This window comes from Anser anser, assembly GCF_964211835.1.
Source record: "Anser anser genome assembly, chromosome: 16".
In the NCBI taxonomy this organism is placed as follows: Eukaryota; Metazoa; Chordata; class Aves; order Anseriformes; family Anatidae; genus Anser; species Anser anser.
In genome coordinates this window covers 9,125,689-9,150,767 of record NC_139737.1, presented here as the reverse complement: position 1 = coordinate 9,150,767, position 25,079 = coordinate 9,125,689, and the positions used below count along the sequence as shown (strand labels likewise).

Below are 25,079 nucleotides of genomic sequence, written 5' to 3'. Positions count from 1 at the left end.
CTTGTTTCCTCACAGGCCTGCAAAAAGAGGAGGAGGGCATTTTCATTTGCCTAGCTATTGGGTGAACAACACTGTATGTGGAATAGTTGTGCAAATTCAATATGATTGTGTCCCTCAGGAATGATGACCTGATCCATCTCCAGCCTTCAGCCTGCCAACATGGGAAGTGATAATGGAATTGGAGTGGATGGTGACTGGTTCACAGACTTCAGTGAACTAGGACTTGGCCCATGTCTTAGCAGCTGGTTTGGATCCACTGGAACTGAGCAGAGCCTAGGAATTGTTCCCAGAGACTTGCTGTAGGTCTGGAAGATAAATTGGTGGGTCCGTTTCATTACAGGCATGTGAGAACCAGCAGGGAAAGCAACTTTTAACACAGTAAACTTTCACCCCTCCAGTGTTACTGCCTATAATATCAAATGAAGTCATGCCTGTGGCATTTTTCTGGGCAGGTATGAGTTCTATGTGTGCCAAGCTGAAGTACTGTGTGTGTTCACTTGAGTTCATTACCAGGGTAGCAATGTAGGCTTGCAGTGCTGGCGCGGGCTGGCCTGAGCAGTGGGCAAAGCTCATGTCTGCAGGACGATGGAGACGTACTTCACGCCTCCTTGGACTGGCAGTGCTGGGCAGCTTTGGCAGAGATGAGCAGGCAAATGGCTGGCGGAACATGAATGATGTCTGGTCTGCAGCTTCCTCCTCTTGTGTGTGTGTGTGAAGCCTCCCTTACGTTTCACATGGATTTGTAGATGACCCCCACACATCCACTAGAGAACCTTCATGGCATGGTCTGGTGCTCAACACTGTGACCTTGCAGTGGTGGATCAAGTTGATTCTTGTCTAGGGCTGGACACCTTGCTTGATTTACATGATATCAACATCCTAAATATTTAATACAGGTATTCTTTATATGAACAGAGCTATTACCTAACTATAACTAATTAGAGTTTCCAGAAATAATATACTTTTTTTAAACCAGGTTACGTGGAGGAAAGGACTCTTGGTGGGGACAACCGTTGAGTAGGGTGAGGAAAATGTCTGTGAAAAGGCTTCTGCCTTCTGTCAGAGTCAGTGGACGTATCTGAGCGTGCAGTGTTGGAATGGAGCAGTGCTGTGAGAGGAACGTGTGGCAAGCTGTTCAGGCTGGGATTTGCTGGCCAGATGTGGAGAGCGTAAGTGTGATGCTTAGAAAGAACAGTGGAAGAAGATGGGAAGGCAACTGCTGCCCTGAGAAAAGGGATGGTGGGAGGCCAAAGCTGATGCCAGAGCTTAGGATGCAGCATGTGTGAGTACACCTAGATCCGCTCATGAGTCTGGCCGTATACTCAGTTCCCTCTCATTTCGAATTTTCACCTATGTAACTCTGCCAGCCACCCTGCTGGGGAGCTGTTGGTGGTTTGCTGGTGATCTCAGAGCAGTGGTTACACCAGCTGCCCTGTGCCATCACACTGCCCTGGGTCTGCTGGGCTCCTGGCTGAGGCTCTGCGGGGAAGCATGCACAGCTGCTGCTCCGTCACACCCACGCCGTGCCTGCGCTTTGCTTCTCTCGCGCTGTCAGTTCGGCAGCTTGTGCCAGCATTTAGCTCCCTGAGATATTGTTCCAAGAGTGACTCTCAGGAAGGAAAACATCTGACAGAGTTTAAAATAAACTCAGCAATGCTGGTATATTTTGATGAGTATTTCCTAATTATCGTCTAATGTCTAAGTGGAGTCTGGCTTATAAATGCGTCAAGTTGAAGAGAGATGCTTGTTATCTATGCCTTCCACCTGTCTCCCACTCTGTAGAAGATGCTAGTTCATTTTAACCCCCGTTGTGAAATGTGTGCAAGCTCAGGAGGTTTCCCAAAATATTTGATTTATTTCCAGATCTCTGTGGCCATCAGGGGTAATTCAATTGCTTGGATCGGCTTCCTCCTTCTAGAAGGTTAAGAGATAAACAATGCAGAGCATTGAGCCAGGAAATTGATCTGTTAATTTTGGATCATCTTCTGAAAGATCTACAAATAAAGCACAATGCAGCAAACTTGACATCTGTGAAACTGTTACTCAGCCTGCGTCTAGGAGGATCAGCTGCTCTTCATCATCTGGAGCAAGCTGTAGCGGTTGTAGCACATAAATGTCCAGACTGCAGTAGTTTATGCCCATGCTCGTGGCGAGGGGGGGAAAGAAAGAGAATGGATGGACTTGATTTATAGCAAAGGCAGTATTTGCCTTCCCCACCAGCAAGGCTGGAATTGGCAAGTTTAGCTTATGTGTTTGAGGAGTAAAGCCTTTTAAAGGTAAAGCTGCAGCCCAAGTTTTGAAGGGGATGGGATTGCTCTGTGCAGCCTGCTTTATCTGGGATCTTAATCCTCCCTGTGTAGATTCTGGTATTTTGAAATGACCTGAAGCCAGAAGAAAAATACAGTGAGTCTTCTTCCAACCATGTGTGATGCATAAAACCCTGCTCTGGAGCATGACATCTCATTAAGCCAAGGGCAGAGTTATCTTCATGGAGCTACAGCACTAATTCCAGTTTCCACGGAACTATAAAACAAGCAGAAGTTAGGGATCTGTTGGACTGTTCTGCTGACAGCCCTCTGCATAGGGCAAGAGGATATCTGGAGATCGTGGTATCTGTGCTTCTCCGAAGGACAGGTCTGAGACACACTGATGTGAGGAATTCCCTTAAATTAGTAAGTGATGATTTATGGGAAGGAACACACTGCGTGTCTTGTTCCTTGTACTCCAGCTGCTTGTGGAGATGGGTTTTACAAGTCTCCTGTTCAAGCCCAGGTCTATGTGCTCATGAGGGAGTATCTGTATCAAAGCCTGTGCTGCTACTGCCTGCAGTGATCCTTTGCTATAGCAGATTTTTAGTTTCTGTGGCTCTTTGGCCAGCATTTCTTCTGCAGCCACTGATTGTGAAAAACAGCCCATAGATCTGCTTGGTTGTTTTAATAGGATATTTGTCTATTCAGTTCTGGTCAATGTATTGATGGACTGCCTGAGGGAACAGTGTTGTGGGTTTTTTTGTTCGTTTGTTTTTCATCTTCTTAAGAGACCTGTCAGTAGCCTTGTTCCAACGAAGGAAGGTCTGGTACCTCCAGCCAGCTGCAATCAAGAAGCTGTGTTGGCGTGCAGCTCTTAGCAAGGTAGAAGGACTTTAGCAGATGGTCCACTGACGTGGTTATACAGAGATGCTCACGTCCCTGCACCTACTCACATGGATATGTGCTGTGGATTATGTGTGCTGGGTACTCACTCAGCATCTCAGTGGCCTTCGATGGCAACAGAGCTCTGCCTGCTGAGGGGAGCACAGAAAGGAAAACACAAAGAGATTTTGCTCGCTGTGCAGCCTGTCAAGTGTTTCAGTACAGGAGTTACAGGACTGTGGGAGCATTTCGTGAGTTGTTGCATGCAAAGATGGACACCTTGAAAGGAATGTTTCTGTGAATCATTTTGGACTTAGCATCTGCAATATGTGCTGCTCTGGCTTCTTTCAGTCCAGTGTTCCTGTGAGGACTGCTTCACACTATTGTAATCCTGTGGGGATGACTGCCTGCTGCCGCTTTACAGCAGCAGAAAGGGAGAATTGGGTCTATGGAGTGAAAACTGATGTTAGCAAACTGAATGGCACTGACTCAGTGATTTAAGTCCTGCTTGTATAAGTGGCTTCCTGCAGCAGGAGTGCAGCATGGTGACTTTCTCCCTCTTATGCTTGTGTTTCAGGAATCAGCTGTTGCACTGGCAAGCAGTAGGGAACCCTCGATGCAGGGGAACCTGGAAGAGAATTCGCCAGCTGGACACTTGCTCCTGTCCTTCTGTTCACAGCTTCTTGTTCATCTAACCTCTGACGGTCTCAGCAAGCAAGTGGTGTGACAGTCATCTGGCACAAGCACGGAGCAGCAAGAGCAATCACAGCCAAAACAATGACTTCTCCATGTCAGAGGCTATGCTGCTTATGTTCAAGAGGTTGCTGTCTGCACTGGGTCATCTCTGTTCATGTGTACTCCTCAATTTCCAGAGAAATCAGGCTGGCAGTGAAGTGCCAGCCTCTTTCTGTATATCCATTCCTGTAGCCTCTTCTGCCTGAGAGAGGCCTTTCTGACCCTGCTGTCTTCTTTCAAATTAACCCTCCCATCCTCACATAAGAAAGCAGACAAAAAAGCCCACATAAACCCAAGTTTAATGATTATTTTCTAAAGTCCTACTGAAAAAATCAACAGCAGAATGATTTAACTCAAGTGCCTTCTTTTCATGGCAGTAGTATTTCTTCATGGATGCTTGTGCTTATATATCTTTCCCTTTTGTTCGCCTCCCTCCTCCTGCCCCCGGTCTCATCATTTCATATCGATCCTCATTCCATATTGATCCTCACTCTTACAGAGGGTTGATCTTGTGCTGCTGAGATAATGGAAAAACTTAGAAATGAGCCTGTTCAGATCTGTGAGAATAGAAGGTACCAGGGATAAATGGGTCCCTGACTTCAGGTTTCAAGGAGCATCTTGGAGTTGCCCCAAAATGCAGTGCTGTCCTGGAACTCTAAATAGCAAATCATCCCAGCTGTACCTGGAGGGGCCGGCTGTAGCCTTGTATTTTTAACTGGAAAATATTTTCTTTATATTCTGGTGATTTATGTTCACGCATCTCTATAAATGGAAATAAAAGAGACTGGAGATGTTCTCCCAGTGTGAGATTGATTAACCTGTGTAGTGCCATCTCTTTAGTTTCTGAACCTGCTTAATTTGTTCCAGCCAATCTTGCTGTCCGCTCCTGCGCTCCAGCAGGTAAGAGAAGTCGCTGCTGTCCAATTCCAGAACTACTCAGGATTTACAGAAGGAAGTTGAGCACCATGACCTACCAGTATGCAGAAGTGGATATATTTCTTTTAATGTGCACATAACTGAATCTCTTTAAAAGAATTATAACTTGAAGGCCAGGCACAGAAAAGACTTGTGGCAGAGCACTGCAGTGGCAAGCATCTAGGTAATTATATTCGTCAAAACCCAGCCGAGTGGCTGGGGATGGGTTCAGAAGAAAGTTTTAATGCTCAAGTCCATCTGTAACCTAGGCCTGTGGTTTGGGTCTTGAAACCCGTCTAGAGTCTACATTGGCTTTTGTGAAAATCTTACAGGGCACTGAGGATAAGTGCTTCAGACAGATAGATAGATGTGTAGTATGGTACTGAGAGGCCTAAAAGCTCTCGATGCCTCCTGGGCAGTGCAGTAGGGATTCTAGAACAAGGCTCCGCTTTTTATTGTGTGTTACAAGCTGTCTCTGTGAATTAATGACTCACGGTGGGGTGATCTCATCCCAGAGTAACAGGATTAACAAAAAAAAAAAGGCTTGTGCTTCACTGTCTGACATAATCTGCCTTTGTGGCCTGCTCAGGAAAACTCGCTGGCTTGTGAACAGAGGGATGTGATCTGCTGAGGAATGGCTTATGAATAAATAAATAGAGTGCAGCATTTTGGTTTTTGCAGTGAGGAATGTCGATCAAGCTGGAAGTCAAGTTCTTTTTCTTGCTGGAGATACACAATCATAGTAGTATTTAGTCACTGGAAGGCTTTCTTCTGCAGAAGCTCTGTATTGGGCCACAAGAACCGAAAGAGGCAGCCACTCATTTCAGCAACAGAATGGAGTCTGCTATTGGAAACATTTTTCACTTTCAAAATCAACTCAACTTTTGACAACGTGAATCCCTTCTCATATCAGATGCTTTCAGAACTGAGTAATGAATCTCTAAAGGATGTAATTTCTGCTTAGTAAGGATTAAAAAAATCAGTCTTCCAAATGTAGTGTTCACCCTGGTGCCACTCTCCTGTAATATCAGAACCAACCAGGTAGGAAGAGTCTGTATTGGAAAGTTACACATGATATTGTCAAGTCGGAGAAGCTTTTATTCCAGTCAATGAAATGATGTGGTACCTTAAAGCACTTTAATTGCAATCCCTTTCATCTATTAAGTACTTAAGAGATACAGCACTATATTTGTGCATAAGACTTTTGTCATAGCATTTGATGTCAAATGTTTAGTACTGACATTAAACCATTCTGTTGTGGATCTTTTAGGAAATGGTGGTTGGCACCTGCCACGTGTAAATGGTATGAAACAGCCTCCCTGACCCCAACCCTTGCTGAAATAGAAGATTATGCTCCTGCTTCAGTGTCTTGAGAATGTGAGCTTTAAAAGAGGTGTTTGTTTGTTTGTTTGTTTTTTGTAATGCTTTTTTCTATTGCAGTAGAAGCTGTAGGAAACTCTAGCTGGTTTCAGTATAAATTTGATGTGTAAAAAGTTTGCAGAATCAGTCTCTTAAGAGAGTGGAGCAAGGTATGGAGAGTTGAGAAGTTTGAGGATAGGCTGCTCAGAAATAATGTTCTGGGTCAGATTGCTACAGGATCTGAGCTTGGTTATTTTTTTTGACGTTCAGAGTTGGTTTGCTAAAATGCATTTTAACTTGACTGAAGTTGCTTTGAATACATGCATTTTGCTGATTTGTCTTCATAGGTGGACACAGAGAAAAGAGGGGGATTTAGAGTGGTAAAATGTTTTGTACTTCCTAAGTGAAATGTATTGATTTCTGATTTTGGATTTCTGTTTCTGTGTTGAAACAATCTGAGTCAAAATAATTCATTCAATCCCCCCCTTCATTATTTTCAAGTTATTGTTTCAGGGAAAATACTGGAGGAAAAACATCATTTTGAATTGACCACCCATTTTATTCTTAAATCAAAGGTGAGTTATTTGGATAACTGGGCTCGTATGTGGCTAAGTCTGAAATATCTGAAAGCTATTCCTACCATTATGAAGAGAATCAATAGTAGTTTTTTGTGTGTGTACTGCTTGTGATACACCCACGATACTAAATCAGTAAGCATAAAATTGTCTGTTGCTATGGTCAGTGACTTGTTGGTCAGGGTTTTCCTTGCCTCATCCCTGAGAGCTGGGAACAGGAGGACCTAACAAGAGCTGTTGATGGTGGCATGGTGGAGCTTCCAGTCTTCTGCAAATGTCACTGTAGCCTAGGCATGCAGGAGCACGAAAGACTTAGCCTGTGAGAGACCCTTGTAGCAGCTCTATTTCTACCTCGCTTGATGAAACAAGACATTGCAGATGTCTCGGTGCATCAGCACATCCTAAAAAGGGCAGTGCAGTGTGCTGGCTTCCCCTCCGCACCTCGGGTAACTGCAAACAAATCCTATTACTGAATTCTTGGGGGAAGGAAGGAAAGATGCAAGAGTGTGAGAGAGAGAGCAAGAGTGAGCCTTTTAAGTAGAAGAAGGTAATGAAGCTATCAGGTCACTTTCCAGGCAAGTGAAAATTAGCTCATGGCGTAGACAAATACTGAGCACTGCCTGGTTCCCTCTAGGGACTTTATCACCATCCATCATTATAATCTCTGTAATTTCTACAGCCTGGGTTTTGGGAAAGATAAGACTAATGGAAACCCAAGGCAAAATACTCCTGAAAATGGCTTTGTACAGCAAACCAGAAAGGCAGCCTCGCACTGAGGCTGTTCCCTGCGGATGACAGCTGTTCCCATGACAACGCCAAAAACCTCTCACCATCGGGCATCAGCAGGAGAACATCTCCCACGGCAAGTACATGAAGCCAGGAGCTCAGTCCTCGTCTCTCAAATCATCCTGCTGGACACCACGGGTTAGGATCTGCCGGTTGTGCACGTGCAGCTCACCTTCCAGGCTCCAGCCTGGCGTCGGATGAAAGGAAGAGCAAACAAATTCAAAGCACCAGTGAGCTGCATTTCTGTAAAAGGAAAATTAAGTTTTACTGATGTTACTAGAGGTCCCTCTGCTCTCCAGCTGAGGGATTTCAATTTTAATGATGAAAAACCAAGCAAAAAATCCAGGACATTTTACAAATCATTTAAGACGACCTTTGAAGAAGCCACGTGATTTTTCTCACTTGCAGGGAAATCTCTCATTGTCTTGGGTTGGAGAAGGAGGAACGCCCTGGGAGAATTCTGCTTTTCTTCACCCTAATCCTATAGTGTCTAGCCTGTGACTCAGCCCGTTTTCTGCATTTGAAACAGAAGATGCAGAAGATGGTAAAAGACCATTTTTCACCATGGCATGTTCAGTGGGCTTGTCAGCTCCCTGAATGTAGTGATATGTGGGGCCCAGCTTCTGCAGTTATCTGAATGTATGAGGATCTGCTTCCTTTTTTAAGGAAAATGTCCTTGTGCATTTGGAAAAAAAGATATAAAATGTGCCCAGAAAGCTTAGGAGTCCAAGATAAAGAGCGCCACCACCAATAAAAATATTAATTTTCTAAAATATCCTTTTTGCTCTAAAGATAAAGTTGGTTTTTTAATTTTTCTCAGTGGCCAGAGTAGTGGAGTATGTTCTGCTTGAATGGTAGGAGTTAGCAATGCTTTTCCATAAATGAGTTTGTTAGCTTTAGCTTTTCAGAGCTTTTTTTTTTGTCCTTCATTTTGAATATTTTGAGTAGTTAAATATTAAGATCACTGACTTCTCCTTTTTACTTATTTATTTTTGTTCTTATTTTTAATTATTTTGGAGGAAGCTTCCCCAGAGTCCTTTCCAGATACATTATTTACTTGGTGACAGTGTGATACTGCAAGCGGAGGAGGAGAGGTGAGAAAGGAGAGCAGGTTCTGAACCAGCAGAGGTGATTCTGTTCCGTAAATACGCCTGCTGCAGCTTCAAACCACAAAAACAAAGTATTAGCAAGAGGGTGCTTTCTGGGTTGTGTTAGTCATTTTAAACACTGGTTCTCCCATTTCAGGCTGGGTGAAAAGCATTCACTTATACAGGTTGTTCCCCACCTTTCTGATCCCCAGGGGCCTCCGGCCGCCAGTCTGTGGTACCCCCGTTGTGCCCTCCTGTGAGGGCCGCACTCGGTCACCGTGCTGTTAGTGGGACCCAGACACGTGTTTAGGGCGGGATGTGCATGGCCTCATCTTGTAAATGTGTTAGATGGATATTGAAAGGGGAGAAAGCCGGAACCATGGTGCAATTTGTGCACATCTGCTGGTAAATATCACAGTATTGCCCTTTTTTCGTAAGCTCACACACAGCATCTGACCCCGCGCTCTCCCTAAGCCCTGACTTCCACACCTTGGCCTGGGCTGGAAATGGGGCACGAGGTTTCTTTTTATCCCCCTTCCCTCATCCTCAGGCTGAAGCAAGCCCCCAGGCACGGCCCTGTTTCCGTGCGTTGTTTTCTTGTTGTTCCTGGGCATGCTCTGGGCTCACTTTACATGAGGCCTGTCCCGGCCCCTCTGTGCCAACGGCCCTGTGCTCCTGAATTGCTGGAAGGATGTAGGGAGGTGCCAGTGCTATGGGCTTTAACCTTCCTCTGCTTCATACCACTCCCCAAACTAATGAACCAACTCGTGGGTTATTCCTTGTGCCGTGCTTCACCCACTAACCCTTTACAGACGGAGCAGAACCTGTCTGAAAACCAGGAATTGCTCAGCCCCTCCTGCTGGCGGGGAAAGCCGATGCTGCTCCGGCTCCTCTAATCCCCTGATTTTCTGCTCGTCCGTGAGCTCAGGCTGATCTGTGAGCATCAAAGCTCATGTTGGAGAGCACAGAGCACAGCTGGACATCCTCCCCTCGGGGTGCAGGTGTGTCTGCAGCTGTTGTGGGCCGCCCTGACACAGAGCCTGTGACCCATTTCTGCATTGTGGGTGCTGGGATGAGCGGTCTGATGGGGGAGAGCATTTCCAGGAACAATCACTGATTGTGTTAGGAGGATGCTAGCTGGAGAAACTTGGTTTCTCTGGGGTGTCAACAGGATGCTGTTATTGTTTGTGATTTTTTTTGCCTCTCTGTTTTAACACTGTCTAGCAGCTGGATGCAATATGGAAACAGATCTCTGAAGTGCTTTAACAAGAAGCGTGGCTTAAGGCTCAGTTGCAATTCAAGGGGATAAATGAGTGAGTAGTTTCACAAATGGTGCTCAGGCACAGTTCTGAGGCCCGTGAGTTACTTCTCCCACGCAGCTCCCTGCTGCGGGCATTGACTGGGCTCATTTGGGCACAGCAGTGTGAAAACTCAGCCTGTAAGCACAGGTGGAAGAGCTGGTCACGTGGAGTTGTAAAAGCCATGGAGCTTGTGTCCTGCCTGCCTTTTCCTCCTCTCTTTATCTGTCTAAGGGTGAATCCCGACAGGTATGTGGGTATGTGTGCTCTCTGCATGCTGCCCTCCCAATACTAATGTTATCTGCTCAATTTAGGAACAAAGTCATAAGGCATTCATTTTCCAAAACCAGAAAAAAAGCTTAAGTATTTCCAAGAAAAGCACCACTGTTTATTATGCTGGGTAGAAGGGAAAGTTTTAGCTACACAGCGTCCTGAGGACCAACAGACAACCCAAAAGGACGTAAGCACGTGGACATGAGCCCGTGGAGCACTGCCACTGCCCAGGGTGACATACTTGTATGGCGGGGGGCAAGTGCAGCGTAAAGCTGCCTCTTCTTACCTTTATCAAGGAAACAAACCTTGTTGTGAGAAAGGGAAAGCTCTCTGGGCACCGGGGGGAATATCAGGGCTTGATGCAGGAATAGGTTCCCCTGGAAATGAAGTTGTAACTGTCTGGGAGGTTGCCAAACCGAGTTGCAGATTTCCATGCTGCTTGAGTGTCTGTCAGACTGCTGGCACAGAATGACCCCTTATAGCCGCACGGCTGCTGCCAGCAAGGGGCTGTGAAGTAATCACACTGCTGGTGTCAGTCACTGTTTCTTGTTGTGTTCGGAGGTGCCGGGTTGCTGGGAGGACATGTGAAACCGCCCCTGTGCCCTGCCAGGGGTGCAGAGCTCCTGGCCAGACAGAGCAAACCTCCCCAGCAGGCCCCTGCTGTGAGGCATGGTTTGAAGAAAAAAAAGGCAGAAAAATGGCATGGAAAAGAATTTGCAAAATTTCCACCTTCAGCCACAGAGTGTAGTGGGAGCTGCAGGACTCGGTGAACGTAAACATCTCTGCTTCCAAAAACTGGTTGATCTTCTGCCATCAAACAGAAAACGTCAAAGCAGAGAAGTAAGTGTATATGGTAGCGCAGGCAGCCCTCGCAGTGCCCCTGTGTGCGTCACTGTGTCTTTGTTACCCACTTACACTCTTTCCTTATATGATCATTTTCTTTGAAAATACAATGTACTTGGAGAACAAGCAGGAGATCAGTTCTGTGTCCTATAAAACAATGCTCGCTCTTGCATTGCTGCTCCACTCCTCGCTTTAACAATGCAATAGCTCTTTCCTCATTCTTCATTTTTGAAGGTCTCAGTGCAAATGAGCAGGGCCTCAAAACTGTAAGGAATTTCTAGTTATTCTTAAAAGCAGTCCCCATGCCTTTAACAGGACAGCCCATGTTGGTAAAGCTGACTGTGTGTCAGGGTAGCAGCAGGGACAGGAGGTGGATGTGCTCGAAGGTCAGGTTGGGTGATCTGCAATCACCAGCGGTTGTTCAATATTCATATTACCCTAAATCCACAGTGTATGGGCAGAACTTACTGAGTGCTTCTCATCTCGCAGGTAGCCTGCAAGTCAGTAGCAGACTTACTGAAAGATGGATCCAGGAAAAGTGTCCCCCTGGTTGAGATGCTGCAAGTGGCAGAGGAAAGGCTGCGTGTGAGCCCTGGGTGGGCTCACATAGGTGGGCTTTTTTTTTTTTTTTCTCCTTAAAATGAATTTTCTTCAAATGGTTTGATACTATTCCTCATGAATGATGGACCTACCTGTATAAAATTGTAACCAGACCTTGGGTGCAGGCTCACAGGGCAGGTTTGGATATTTCTCCAGCGTGCCAGCTGTGTGGCTCTGTTTGTGTTATGACACAGCAATTGCCTGGTGGCAGATGGGAGCTTTGGAGCTGAGAATTCAGTCAGCTCCATTAAGATTATTTTTTTTTACATTCAGACCTGCAATATCAATGGTGGATCACGGAGGTTTCCTGGGAACGGAGATGACAGTTAAACACCACAGTACAATAAAATGGATATGGTTGTGGGTGTCAGAGGACGGGGAGCATTTACCATAACTGGAGTCAGTAATTGATGGTCCTCGTGTAAAAACGACGGCAACTGACATGTCGTGGCGCACTGCAGCTGCCCTCAGCTGGAGTTTGCAGAAAGCAACACAGTGCCAGCAGACCTGCATGTCACCTGCATGTCACCTGCATGTCACCTGCCTCCTCAGAAGAGAAGGGAGCACAATGAGGGGAGAAGCAGGGTTCAGGGTTCCTCACCACGGAACAGCCACGGGAGCCCTGAACTCAGCAGGGTGCTGTAGTGCCCCCTGAGATTTGGGCACTATCCTGTGCCTGCTGGGTGGCCGGCCAGGGAGGATGCCTGCTGGAACAGGCAGGCAGGGAAGGGTGAGGGCAGGAAGTGCTCTGCTAATAGGGACAATGAGAACTGCACTAGAATATGGTGTATTTCCAAATGCATTTCCATCCGGCATTTCTAACCGCCAGAAATGGCTTCCAAAACAACAATGCAGGTTGGTTGCTACATGTATGTGTTTGGAATGGTTTATTAAACGGCTGTAATTGTGCAAATGCAATGGCAAATATGTTTGCTTTATGGTAGCACATTGCAGTAAAAATGGCTTAATGAGTGGATTAAAGTCCTTCACTGGGAAATGTGGAAGCCATGCAATTAAGCAAATGCATTTTCCAGGATTATGATCTTTTTTTTTTTCTTTTTTTTTCTTTTTTTCTTCTATATGCTCAGTATGCCTGCAATGGATTCATTCACTCCTGTGTACCTTTGCTAAGAAGTGCATAGATGCAGCATAAATACAGCATTCTCCTTCTAGCTCATGGATATGCAAAAGTAGTTTTCCCTGTCTTCAGCCCAGAAAATAACCTCACTTATATGCAAAGATGTGTGATAGGTTTAGGTTTCTTTAAAACCACCCAAATCTTTTGACCCTCTTCACAAATGCACATGCTGGGGCCAGACTGCAGGGCAGTGCACAGGCTCAGCAGCTTCTGTGGTGCTGGAAGGGGAAACACGGGCGAGACAGAGACTGCTGCAGAAGAGGCCCCTCGTTTGTCTGTCTCTTGGGCTCTTCTCTTTTGCTGTCTTCAGGATTTGATGAAAAAGCTTCAGTGTGTTTAGGGGCTCTGAGGGAAGCTTGAGGGGAGACAATTAGGAAAAGCAGTTTTTACCTGAAATCAGGGAGGAAATATGTCTTGTGTGGAATTGACAAGTAGATGTTCAAACTCCTCATTAGCTGCAGAGGTTTCTAGAATGGAGCAGTTTCTTCTTTTGTGCTCTGTGTTCTGCTGTGTATTTCCATTTTAGACCAAATCCTACCGTTCTCAGAAGAACCCAAATTGCTTGGAGCAATTGCTTGGGAGTGGATTTTCCACAGCTGCCCAAAGGCTTTGAGGCAGATCAGTCAAAGCCGAGCATTTCGTTGTGTTCGTGCTTTGAGCAGCCCAGCATTGTGCAGACAGGACCCCAGAGGGAGGCACTGCTCTCCCCAGGGGCTGCGGCTGGCCGTGGGCTGAATTGCAAAGGTTGTCACCTCCTGGACGTGGAGACAGCTGCACAGCAGGGTCAGCGCTGTCCATCCTGGATTCACAAGGGGTCTGGAGGGATATAACATGGCTAGATCCACAACAAAGCTGTACGTGCTAGGATAAGAGAGAAATGTCACTTAGGGAATGGTTTTGTCGATGTGACTCCATCGCCTGTTGATCAGAAGTGAATGAGAAAGGGCTCAGAGGTGATTTAGGATTCCCTAACTGCAATGACGTCTGCTTGCACTCTGATCCCAGTCCCTTAAGAACGAAGGGATGGGAATCCAAAACAGTTCTCGAAGCAACGCACGTTCAGTCTCCATCTTGCCCTCTGGGGCAAATTACTTTTAGACAAGATCCTGGGCCTGTAGATAGCTACGTTATAATTGACTCTGTTAATGTGTGCCTATTTTGCTCCTTTTTTTAATCTTTGAGTCTATTAATTATTGCGGAGCAGTTCTTACTGATAACTCCCCGGCAGTTTGCACTGTTGTTCTAAAATTATGAAACGAGATAGTTGGCAGAATGGGTGCAGACATGTACAGTTAATTGGGTTTTTGCAGAAGGAAATTACACAGTATAATAACGTGCCCCGGGTGCCATGGGAAGTGCAATTTCTTATTGCTTTAGTAAATAAGATTGGGAGAATAGGATGTCTGGATTGTAAAGTGCCTTGGGATTTATCCTAAAAGTGCAGAGGGTTTGAAAGCCCCATTATTGAGCTTCTGCTCCTGTCCCCGTCATCACAAACCCATTGCTGCCCCACTGCTGCCAGGCCCCCCGCTGTTTTTTCTCCGGTTCACTCACTTGGGCAGTGGTTTCGCTGTGGATTCCCTGGGCAGCAGTTTTGGTTGGGTGCTCGCTGCCTGAAGTCGCAGGAATCACAAAAAAACAAGTCATGGTCCTAATGAGAGGTGGGCTACGAAAACCCAGGGCTTTGTGGGGGGAAACGGAGCATTTCTGTTTCTCACCTCTTTTTTAGGAAGTGGGACTGGATAGAAGCAGTTGAGGACACATTTCTAAGTGAGAATGGTTGGTGAGAATTAATGTTTTTCATTTCCTGCTAAATGCAGTTCTCAAAACCATGGCTTTCTTGTTTGTTTGTTTCTTTTTGTTTTTTCTTCAACCTGAATGCACAAATTTGGGTCAACTTGAAAGGTATTACACAAACTGGGTAGCTTTGGTGTCTGCAAAGTCTTTATTAAAAGTGTGAACAATTTGAAGGCTAAATAGAGATTTAAAGCTTATTCCTAGCAAAAAAAAACACATTTTCATTGAAAAGAACAACTCCTGCCCCCCCAGATTTTGAGTAGCAAATCTTGATTATCTGTTACCTTTGCTGGAAATAGCAATAATTTGACAGCTGCCTCAGCACTTTGATGTCTCTTGAATGTTCCCAGCTATGGCAGGGCTGGGAGCTGGACCCCGAGTCCTAGTTCAGCTCCTGGCTCCTGCTGCAGCTCTTCTCCCTGCTTCAGCTTTTCATCCAGGGGTTATAAGAGGGGTTACGAACTTTGCCATTTTTGTGAAGGGGTCAGAGTCCCTCAGCAAGGCGCCCTGGATGCAGGCAGCATGCTCATTTCATCCCATGTATACAACGTGCAGTCCCTTCCAGCCATCTCCACTAATCTCATTAAAACTCTGTTTCTATGAGTTGGAGATTTGCAATTTTTTTTTGTTGTTGTTGCTGCTACTGCCGGTGCTCTGCATCAGTGCTCATTCTTATAATTAAAGTGACAGCTCTTGAACTAGGACGTCAAAACAGCATGGTTGAGGCAGAGAAGTGCCGGGAGGATCGTCTTTAATCAGACGACAGTGATTCACGTTGAGCGGGGTGGATGGTAAGTCCTGTGGCTGGCTGGCTCAGAGTGAAGTTTCCCCGAGGACAGGGGGGTGTTAGAAGTTTTGCACAACTGCTGAGGCCCCACCACTTGGGCTTTTTGATGGAAACTCTTTAATACGCAGTTTCTGTCAGCATGTCAGCGCTGTAGCTGGGGAGTTGTGAACCCTAGCAAATCTTTTCAGACTTATTTTCTAGAAGCTGTACGGAAAAAAGAAATGTAAAGAGGTGATCTTGGTTTGCAACTCCCAGTGCCAAACCATGTCAGTCGGTTGGAAATCCATTGTTTTTGGGAGTCCCAGCCCTTTGCTCCCCGGAGTCTCTGTGTCACACAGCCAGGCATGCTCATCCAGAGCGTCCCAGTGAAGTCCCAAGCACTGGCGATGTTTATGGCCACAGCAACCCTGCCTCTCCCGTGAGGGCTGTGCTGTCGTTCCCGTGCTTGGTGCCTGGTCTCTTTCTCTTCTCACTTTCCCTGCTGTGTGCTCCCCTAGCACCAGCCCACACGGCTGTAGATACTGTAATATACATATTTATGTGTACCATGTTTACCTCTGTTTCCTGCTCCAGTCTTGTCCTCCTTTGCAGGTCCTGCTGCTCAGTGTGGCTGCTTTCCTAGAGGGGTTTCTCTTTCCTCCATGCCTAAATGTAGGGCTGTAACCAGACAGCTGCAGTCCTTAATACTTCAATGCATTCTAGCTCCAAAGCAGCTGGTAGTATCCTACTGAGATAAATAAATACTGAGAAGTATTTATTTTCCCTTTTGTACTCTAGGAGGGGTAAAGTCCTGTCCCCACCATTAGGGAGCTGCTGTAAGATCCTGGGGCAGCTGGGGACAAGTCGCGGTGCTGCTAAGACACCACAAGGGCTTGCTGACCCTTTGGAGACCCTAGGGCTGAGGAAAGGTGTTTAGCCTTCGGGCTGACACAGGGAAGACCATGGTCAGCTCTTGCTCTTTGAGGTTTTTACATCTCCCCAGGTTAATAGTGCTTCTTACTACGGACTTGCACCTGAAACTCTCTCCCTCCTTTGAATTTCTCTATCTTTCTGCAAAGGCTTTGTGAATGAACATATGGAAAACACACACATCCCCGTGTGTTCAGCTGGGCCTGAGTAACTGTGATCTTTAAGGTAGGCCCGTGGGAGTTGGGAGTATTTTCACTGGACATTTAAGATGCCTTCTGACTGCACGGAGCTAGCGCGTACAGGCAGCCAATATTTGGGGAGGCTTTTAAGTTTATCCTGCCAGTAATGGCTGCTCTCCAGATTTCTGTTTTTTAGGGTACCAGACCCTAGATTAATGGTAATATTTTTATATTGCTGTAAATAAATTTTTATTCTTGACCAGAGCCCTGTACTTCATTCCATTGGTATGTTAAATGCAGTATTTATTGGCTGCACTATTCAGTCTTACAATAATAAGATCCGATGCTGCTTAAGATTGAGGAGCTCAGGTTTAAAGAGCCGAAAGGATTCCTAGCTGGCAGGAATCGACCCGCCAGTGCTCAGATACCAGAGCACCAACCTGAGCTGAGGGTGCAGATATGATGCTAACGCTGGAGCTGCTGACCTTTGTGAGAAGAGCATCGGGGTGTTTTGCCTGGCGTTGGGCTGGCACAGCACCTTCTGTGTTACTTCCCAGACCATGTTTTTCCTCTCTCACTCTATACACATGAATGAAACCTTTGATTTCAAAAGCCCCCAAATACTCCTGATTGGTAAATCCATATGGTTTAAGTGAAAAGGGGGGTGAGTGGGTGGGCTGCTGCTCTTCCTTACGCATGTGCTGCCCTCTGAAGGTGACCGGAGCTGAGTTTGGTCCTCAAGTGCCGCAGCTGGAGCAGTGCAATGGGTGCACGGGAAAGCTTTGGGCAGTTTGAGCGCTGCTCGGATCGCTGCCAGAAGAGAGGCGAATGTACGTGCCACACTTGTGAATTGCTCGAGGAAATTAGCGGGTGGGAGGGGAAAGAGAAGCGGGGAGGTGGAGCGGCCTCTTTCTACTGCACTCTCATACAGTGGAAGCTGATGACTGGGAGCTATTAAATGCTTATAATTGTCTCATTATGGACAGAAAATGTAATTAAAAGGGACAGCAATCTTTCTCCAAATTCAAAACACCGCAGTCTATCTTTGAAAGCAATTTCAGCCATTAGCACAGGTGGTAATGGCCCAGCAATTGAACCCAATCTAATTTCAGTGTCAAATCGCTAAGGGGAAAAAACGAGTTCCCTTCCTGATGCCACCCGGCACCGCCGCCAGGTCCGGAGGGAGGAACGGGAGAAGAGGCAGGGTGCAGAGCCGGGCTGGGAACGGGGTGGGCAAGACCCCAAGACAAGGCAAGCCCCCAGCACGTGGTGGGCACCCACCGACGAGCAGAGCCCCTCGTCTCTGCCGGGTCGGTTCCCCTGCCCTGGTGCCGCCTGGCCCCGAGATGGAGCTGGCACAGCGGGCAGGCAGAGCAGCACACGCTGCTGTCTGCAGATGGCATCCATTGTGCTGTTTTCGCTGGGGACGAGCGGCTTCGCCACATGCTCTCCAGCACAATGAACTAAAATCACTCGGGTCTTTGTCTTGCTTTTCGTAGATGTTAAAGCAACTCCGTGTCCTGGGAGAAAGGCCGTTCCTTGAATTTACCAGCAAAGCTGAGACACTCGTGAGAGAGGCAGCTGGGTGGGAGCACACGCTCTGTGCTGTTTTAACCCGGTGGTTTCCCTCTCCTGCTAGGAGAGGGCTGGCTTCGGCTGTGTCCCTTCTATGCAGAAACTGGGGGTCATCCAGGCTCGCAGCAAGCAGGCAGGGTAGCTGCAGTCAGCCCAGTACAGTTGCTGCTCTTTGGTGCTCCTCAAGGCTTGCAGAAAGAGCTGCAAGAGCCCTGAAATTGCAAGAAATTTAGTTTCATATTCCTCAGGCATCATGAGGTCGAACAAAACATTTATGGTAGAATAACCAATAGAACTTGACTTCAAACCTGGGTGTATTTTCTTTGAAAGAAAATCTGCAGGCTCCTCTCTCCTACCATTTACTTACATGTGATTCTTTTCTTTCGGGACCAAAAGCAGAGCAGCTGAAGTGCAGAGAGAAAATAATTTTCCCTGGTCTTCCTCACTCCATGAAAAATTAAGTTATTAGAGTTACTGCAGGTAAAAGGAGTCTAAGCCAGTGCCCTGTGGCTTAGCACTGGGCTGTGTATCAGGGGGCTCTGTGTCAGCTTTTACAGAAGGTATTTCTGCCAAAACCCTTTTCGTGGGAAGCCGCTGAGATGTGGGGAGCACGCCTCTGGCAGCCAGAGGCCACCGCTACAGTTTACCTTCTGCTCCTCTGTTAGGCAGGGACTGGCGTTTCAAGAAATGTCAGAAAAAATGCCCATACTTGAGTAAAGTATTGCTATGGGAACTGGTGGAAGGTACCAGCTGATGGTACGTGGCCAGAACTCCTCTGAAATGTGTCTCCGAGGACTCTCAGATGTCATGTCATGACTTTGCAACCTGAAAAAGGGGTGGGGGTGGTGCTGGAGAAGGCAGTGACTGAAAGGAGGAAAACAACAAGAAAATTAAAATAGCTAATTTTTTTTTTGTTGTTTCGTCTCCCAAGACGTGAAGGAAGATTTTTGCAGCTAATGAATTATTTCTGAAAACACTAGTAATAGCTGCAGGCAACATTAACTTCACGATTCCCAATGAGCAAGCATCATTTATGAACAGATTTAAAATTCTAATGTATTTTCATTTGCAGTAGCTCAACTCCAACACGGCTGGGGTTCTGGACGGAGGCCAGAAGAAGTAGCCACACTGCTGACAATTTGGTAATCTCCTTAGATGCAGCAGTGGCCAGATCCTGTTGAAGCCTGGGGCAACCAATTATCTCAGCAGAGAGGTTCCTGAGCCCTTCGTTAGCACTGGGGACATGGGAAGTTGCTGCAAGCACAGCGATGGTTTTGAGCTATGCAAAATAAAATAAAATTAAAAAAAAAAATCAGTTGTGTCATAGGTTAAACAGCTCTGGTGCTATTTAAAACCCAGTGTGGGACCCCAGCCCTGCTGAGAGCAGCGGAAGTTTTGATCATGACTTCAGAGACATGGGGTTCCTGCCTTGTCTTCAAAAAAGCCCCACTGCTGAGCTGGAGTTAAAACCCAGCCAGGACCATGGACTGGAGTACACCAGGCCATCGGTGTCTGATCCCCTCGCTGTCCCCAGATGGGGCTGTGGTCATTTGAAATCCCACCTCACACCTGGAGCTGAGCTGGAGGTGATCGGGGGCACGGGGAAGAGAGAAGGAGCTGCTCCGGCTGGTTCTCCAGGGTTCGGTTGGCATCTCAGTGGCACTGCTCAGTGACTGAGGGATGTGTCATCCGAGAGAAAAAGGGAAACAGATGGTAGAGGGAGTTACAGTGGGAGGAAAACCCAATTAGAAGTCCCAGCATGGTTTGTGGTAGGGATATGGATCTTATACCTTGAGTAACAGCCAGGAAAAGAGTGGCACCCAGCTTTTTCACCCATGGCGGAGAAAATTCTTGTTCCAGGCAGAGGTTGATACTGAAGAAAAGAAACATTTGCAAAGCTTTTTGAGATATTCTTCTCCACAGAGAGAGAGAATATGGGCAATACAATACAGAAGATGACAGACTTAGGTCCGGAATGCAGGCTCAGTATTCCAACACAGGTTGGTTTTACCCCCCCCCCCCCTTTTCTTTCCCCCCTGGAAGGATGCTTAATATTTGAGACAGCAGCTTGGGAGCTGGAAGTCTGTATTCCCAGCCCCTTCTGACATGAACACCCTGTGTCTCTGGGGTCCCTTGCTCTGGTTTGGCCACCAGGCAGTTCATTTTAAGAAGCAGTGAGCTTTAGCCTGAGCTGGAGGCAGGCAGCCAGCACCTCTGGGCCTCCGTTTCTGTAAAATAACCCATCTGTGACAGTTTTTGCAGTGCCCAGGTGCCAGGCACGAGCCAGGAGGTTGCTGTGGTGCGGTTCACAGCCTCCAACATGGGTTGTGACCAGGCGAGCCCCGCGGACTGCCCGTGGTGGGGAGCCCACAGGGTGCTGCTGGTATGCAGGTAACGCTCCTCCCGGGAGAGGTGGCACAGCAAACGCTCAGCCTCTCAGAGTGCACGGGCTGTGAAGAGGCTAGAGAAAGCACAATTTGTGCTCTCAGCACGCACTGGGGGAAGCTGGACTCAAAACCAGCTGGGACAGTGGCTGTGTAAGGGAAACTGTTTTGAAGAAGGGCTCATGAGGAGGTATGTGTACCTGGAGGGGAAACAAAACCCCAGCCCTACCCATTTGTGCATCTCTGTGTGATTTAAACTGCAAAATCCAAACCTGGCATTTGAGAAAACATCCAGCCTGTGCCTTGTGTGCAATTCTTGCCTTGTCATCGCATTGCTCACGCGTTAGGACGGAGCACTGCCGCTGCTCCGTGCCTCCAGCCGTGCCGAGCAGCCGGGCAGGGGGAGGCACGGCTGCTGGAGGGAAGGGTGTCTGTCTGAGGAAAGGGGTAAATGTTCTGCGAGCAGGCTGCGAAGGAGAGATTGGGTGAGAAAGAGAGAGAAACTCTGCCAAAAGGGCTAGGGAATAAAGTCAGAGAAATAATTCCCAAAAAGCACAAGATACAGCAAAAGTCTCATACTTTTGTTTATTCTTTATCACTGTGATAATTGCTTTCTCTCCCATGAAACTATATTCCTACTTGGTATTGCACTCTTAATTATCTTGCTGAATACATTATGCATTTTTTCTTATCAGATCAATAACTAATGTTAGCAAATAACTCCTTGTAATACTCTAATGAAATAGATATGGGTTTCCTTCCTACTGAAGAGTGCTCAGGAACAAAGGGTCAGAGTTAAATATAGGACTGGAGCTCAGGCTTCACCATTATGCTAAGGCCATCAAGTCATCCTAGATGCTCATAACAGCAGCAATAGTGGAAATGAATGTCCACGCTTAAAGCTTGTTTGCTTTACATAAAGTCCAAGAAATGCTATTCTGCAAGTTTATTCTGGAAATCTATGAGAGCACCAATTGCACAGATTACTCGTGATATAGGCATATATTAAGAAAACTGCAATACAGGACAGGATCCTTGCTGTCCTGGAAATCCTCTTTAAGTGCCCAGTACATCTATAAAGTCTTCTTACAGCTCTGGGTATGGTCCAGTCAGCACAGCATCCTAGCTCACCTTCCATTCATCTACCCTGGCACCAGAATACTGAAATCATTTAGTGAGGAAACAGGCACTTGCAATATCCTTCCTTCACTTTCTTAATTTTTGTTATATAAGTTCTATACATCCTGGAACAGAGGCTCTGAACTGCTGAACTCAGTCTGAAGTCAACCCAGCTAACGAGCTCATTTATGATAATAGGAAATCAACTGTTCCTTTCTGCTGGATTCCCAGGGGAACAGCTGGTGGTCTGCTTTTTTTCGTGCTGGTCTTCCTACTCCGTGCTGAAATGCCTCAAAAATATTTGTTTGCTAGAAAATTTTAGTGGAAACCAATATTGCTGATGTGAAAAACAAGCACATGGAGAAAACCACAGATTCTTCTGGTCAATTAGACCTTTGGAAAATGGTCTAATCTTTTGTATGCAATTAGACAGCTCTTAATAGCTATCTTCCAACAAACAGCCTCATGGCTTTTGATGACTAATCATTTAAAAAAAAAAAAAGAGAGTTAGAGCTATGGTCACATTATTTGGCATGAGCTTGTGTTTAGGAGCTTGGGTGTAGCTGCTGTAGCATATCAGGCCAAGTTTTCTTCTCCTTATCTTGCCCAGCTGGTCAGCACTAGCTCTTTGGGGATGATGTATAAGGAAGGCTACACTGGAGAGCTTACAGGCTAATTTATTCGTGGGGAATGAATCATTTTTGCTTTATAGCAAAGGGTTATATACATTCTAATTTATTGTCCTGTACTGTGATTTGCTTCTCCATTTAGTTGTCTCTTTAAGCCCTTCAGAGCTGGGGGACACCCAGACCTGCCAATAGTGGGGTGAGCAGCACATGGACCCCAGAGCTCCCGTCAGCGTGGGTCAGGCCCCTCGAGTTGATAACGATGGATTTGGACCCATAACAATGTAAATGAGCTATCTGACCACAGCAGCAGTGGCATGTCTGTCCCAGACCCTCGTTGCCATTGTACAACACTGGAAATCAGCCATGAAGGTTGGGGAAGAGGCTTGGGTTGGAAGGGACCTTAAAGATCATCTAACTCGTCTTCCCAAGCCTTGAGCAGGAGGGGCTCTCTTGGGCCCTGCTTCCTGCAAGCCCAAGGCACGATGCTGGCAGGGGGGGACCCTGGGCTGCCAGCTGGGGTGGCAAACCCAGTGACCCACTCTTCTCCTTGCCTCAGCTGCGATCACCTTCCTCGATGGCTCAGCTGAACGCCCGGCGTCACCCACATCATGTTGGCTGCACAGGGGTCGGAGCAATGCAAGGCGGCTGTTTCCATGTAGCCACACGAGCTCTGAGTGTTTCCAAAGGTTTGGAAGGTAAGTGCGCTTTTCTGTAGCGTTGTAAGTGTTTTGACAAGCTCTGCCTTACAATCATGCACTTTGGGGACTTAAATTATTTTTTTTGGCCTTGTCAGTCTCTTATGAATCAGAAAATAATGTCTCCAATTTATTGTATCATCTGGCTATTAAATCTCCCTGTAAAGAGGAATAAAACTAGACCATGAACATCTATGGGAATTCATTTTTGTTAAATAATTTAAACTTACACTTTCTCATGCCTGGATCAATCTCATCTGAACGTCCCCTAGTGTTTGCCTCTCCGCCATTCCAGAGAATGCTAGAAGCTACCTCATCACTGAGCAGTTCATTTTTAGACTAATTATCATCAAGGCATGAAAACAGCATTTTACATCACATATTTTTTCTGTTCAGCACATAGACCAATTCATTTTAGTTTCTATTATTGTTAACCACATATCTGCCAACACTACAAAATGCCACTGGGTATAGCAAAGTGTAAGCCTACATTTAGATTAGAGATGCGGGTTCTTTGTTCAGTTATATAGGGATTAAATTGCGTGATGCAAATGTGCTCTTCTTTTCCAAAGCTAAGGTTAATGCTCGGTGCTTGTGTTTCTAACCAGAAACCACAAACTTTCATTGCTGTGACACATTAGTCTCAGCTTCTGCTTGGATGGTTGCAGATGATACTCTAGGGCAAAGTTACCTCTAAATGCTCTTGCTTGCTGAATAATAATGATGTTGCATTTCTCAGTAGCTCAATTTCTGTATGGAAGGTAGGAAGGAAGGTAAGTAAGCAGAACGAGATAGTATGGAAGAATCTACTCCATATTTTATAAGCAGAGATTTTCCTACAAAAAACCTTGTAAATTATTTAAATTGTTACTGACTTTTCTGAAATGATGAAAATATTGAAAACCTGAACCTTTCCTCGTGTTCATCCATGCTGAAATGCCTAAGTGTCCTCCTTGGTTTCGGTGACACAAGGTGGTGTTACATGGGAACAGAAGTGTCCCCAGAGAAGGCAGTGACATCTCCTTAGGGACATGGTTTAGTGGATGATGGTGGTAGGGTGATGGTTGGACCAGATGATCTTGGAGCTCTTTTCCAGCCTTAATGAGTCTGTTATTCTATGATCCCTAGGAGAGAGGTCCATGCTGCTTCAGCTATATTTTCAGCAGCCCAGCTTCCAGCACTGCTGGCCAAGTTAAACTCTGGAAAAACTCCACTGGCTTTATTAAGGAGAGAATTAAAAATAACACACAAAAGAGCCTGTGGCCAAAGCTCCACATGTACTTACCAGAACTTTCCATAGTATACATTTAATATTTGTGCCAATGGTTGATATAGAGCACCCCACAGCCCATGATACAGGCCTTGGGGACAGATGGTGTATACAGCAACGTGCCACAAGGAGGGTGCCAGCGGCACAGGGTCCCCAGCAGCTGGGCTGTCCTGCACCCCTCTGTCCTCGGTGGGAAGAGCTGGACAAGCCCCACGGGTGCTTGGGGGGTTGCTGGCGCCCTGGGGCCCTGACTCGGGGTGCGTGCTCCTTCACCAGATGGTTTTGTTTGATTAACCTTCAGGTTTATTGGCTGACTCGGTGCGGGAGGGTGCAGGCTTGCTCTGGGTGTTTAGAGGAACAGCCTTCATTAAACAGATATGGTGTTGTTGTTTCTTTAATAGGATCAGAGGTTGGTGTGTAACATGGAAAGAAAGAAAGAAACAAACAAAAAAACCTGCTTAGTTTAGCATATATAAGAAAAATCACAGGAAAAACCCCAGGTGGGGAGAAAGAGAGAGTGAGGTTAGTGCCGCTGCAGCCATGGAGGAAGCGGGCTGGAGGCGATGGAGGAGATCTGAAACGTAACAAAGCTGCTGCATTTAATTAATCTGTGTAAAGTCTGGCACTTTCTGTTGTTGTTAGACCAGTAAATCTGCTGCTGCTAGCCATGGTAACTTTGGGTTGCTGGTGCCTGAAGTAACGCTGAGCAGGCAGCGACCGCTCTGCGGCCACCGAAGTGCCACCACCGGTCACCTCGCAGGGAGGGACCCTGCTTTCCATGCGGTGCTTCTGCCTTGGGGTTTGGTTCGAGCTGCCAGCACATTGCTGGGGCATAAAGTACATGCAAGTAATGGCTGGGAGTGGTGTGGGCTGGGGGTCTAGGAAAGCAAAGAATAATTTCTGTAGTATACTTTAACTAGGACAAAAATATTTAATATCTGAATGGCATACAATAATGAAGCAGCACGCCTGAGGAGATAGGCATTATTTTAAT

At 46.4% G+C, this 25,079-nt stretch overlaps 1 protein-coding gene across 8 annotated transcripts in view; it reads left to right on the top strand.

Moving 5' to 3' along the window:
* LOC310882857 (somatomedin-B and thrombospondin type-1 domain-containing protein-like) overlaps positions 1 to 25,079 on the top strand; it is a 71,249-nt gene that overhangs the window by 8,969 nt on the left and 37,201 nt on the right. For 6 of the 8 annotated variants that reach the window (XR_014573179.1, XR_014573180.1, XR_014573181.1 and 3 more), the window contains exon 5: positions 22,677 to 22,815. Coding sequence is in view for 2 of the 8 variants with exons in the window: in XM_083802226.1 (XP_083658352.1) it covers positions 3,709 to 3,826 (118 nt within the window). In the remaining 6 variants the exon portion in view is untranslated. The other 2 variants (XM_083802226.1, XM_083802227.1) reach the window with 2 other exon arrangements.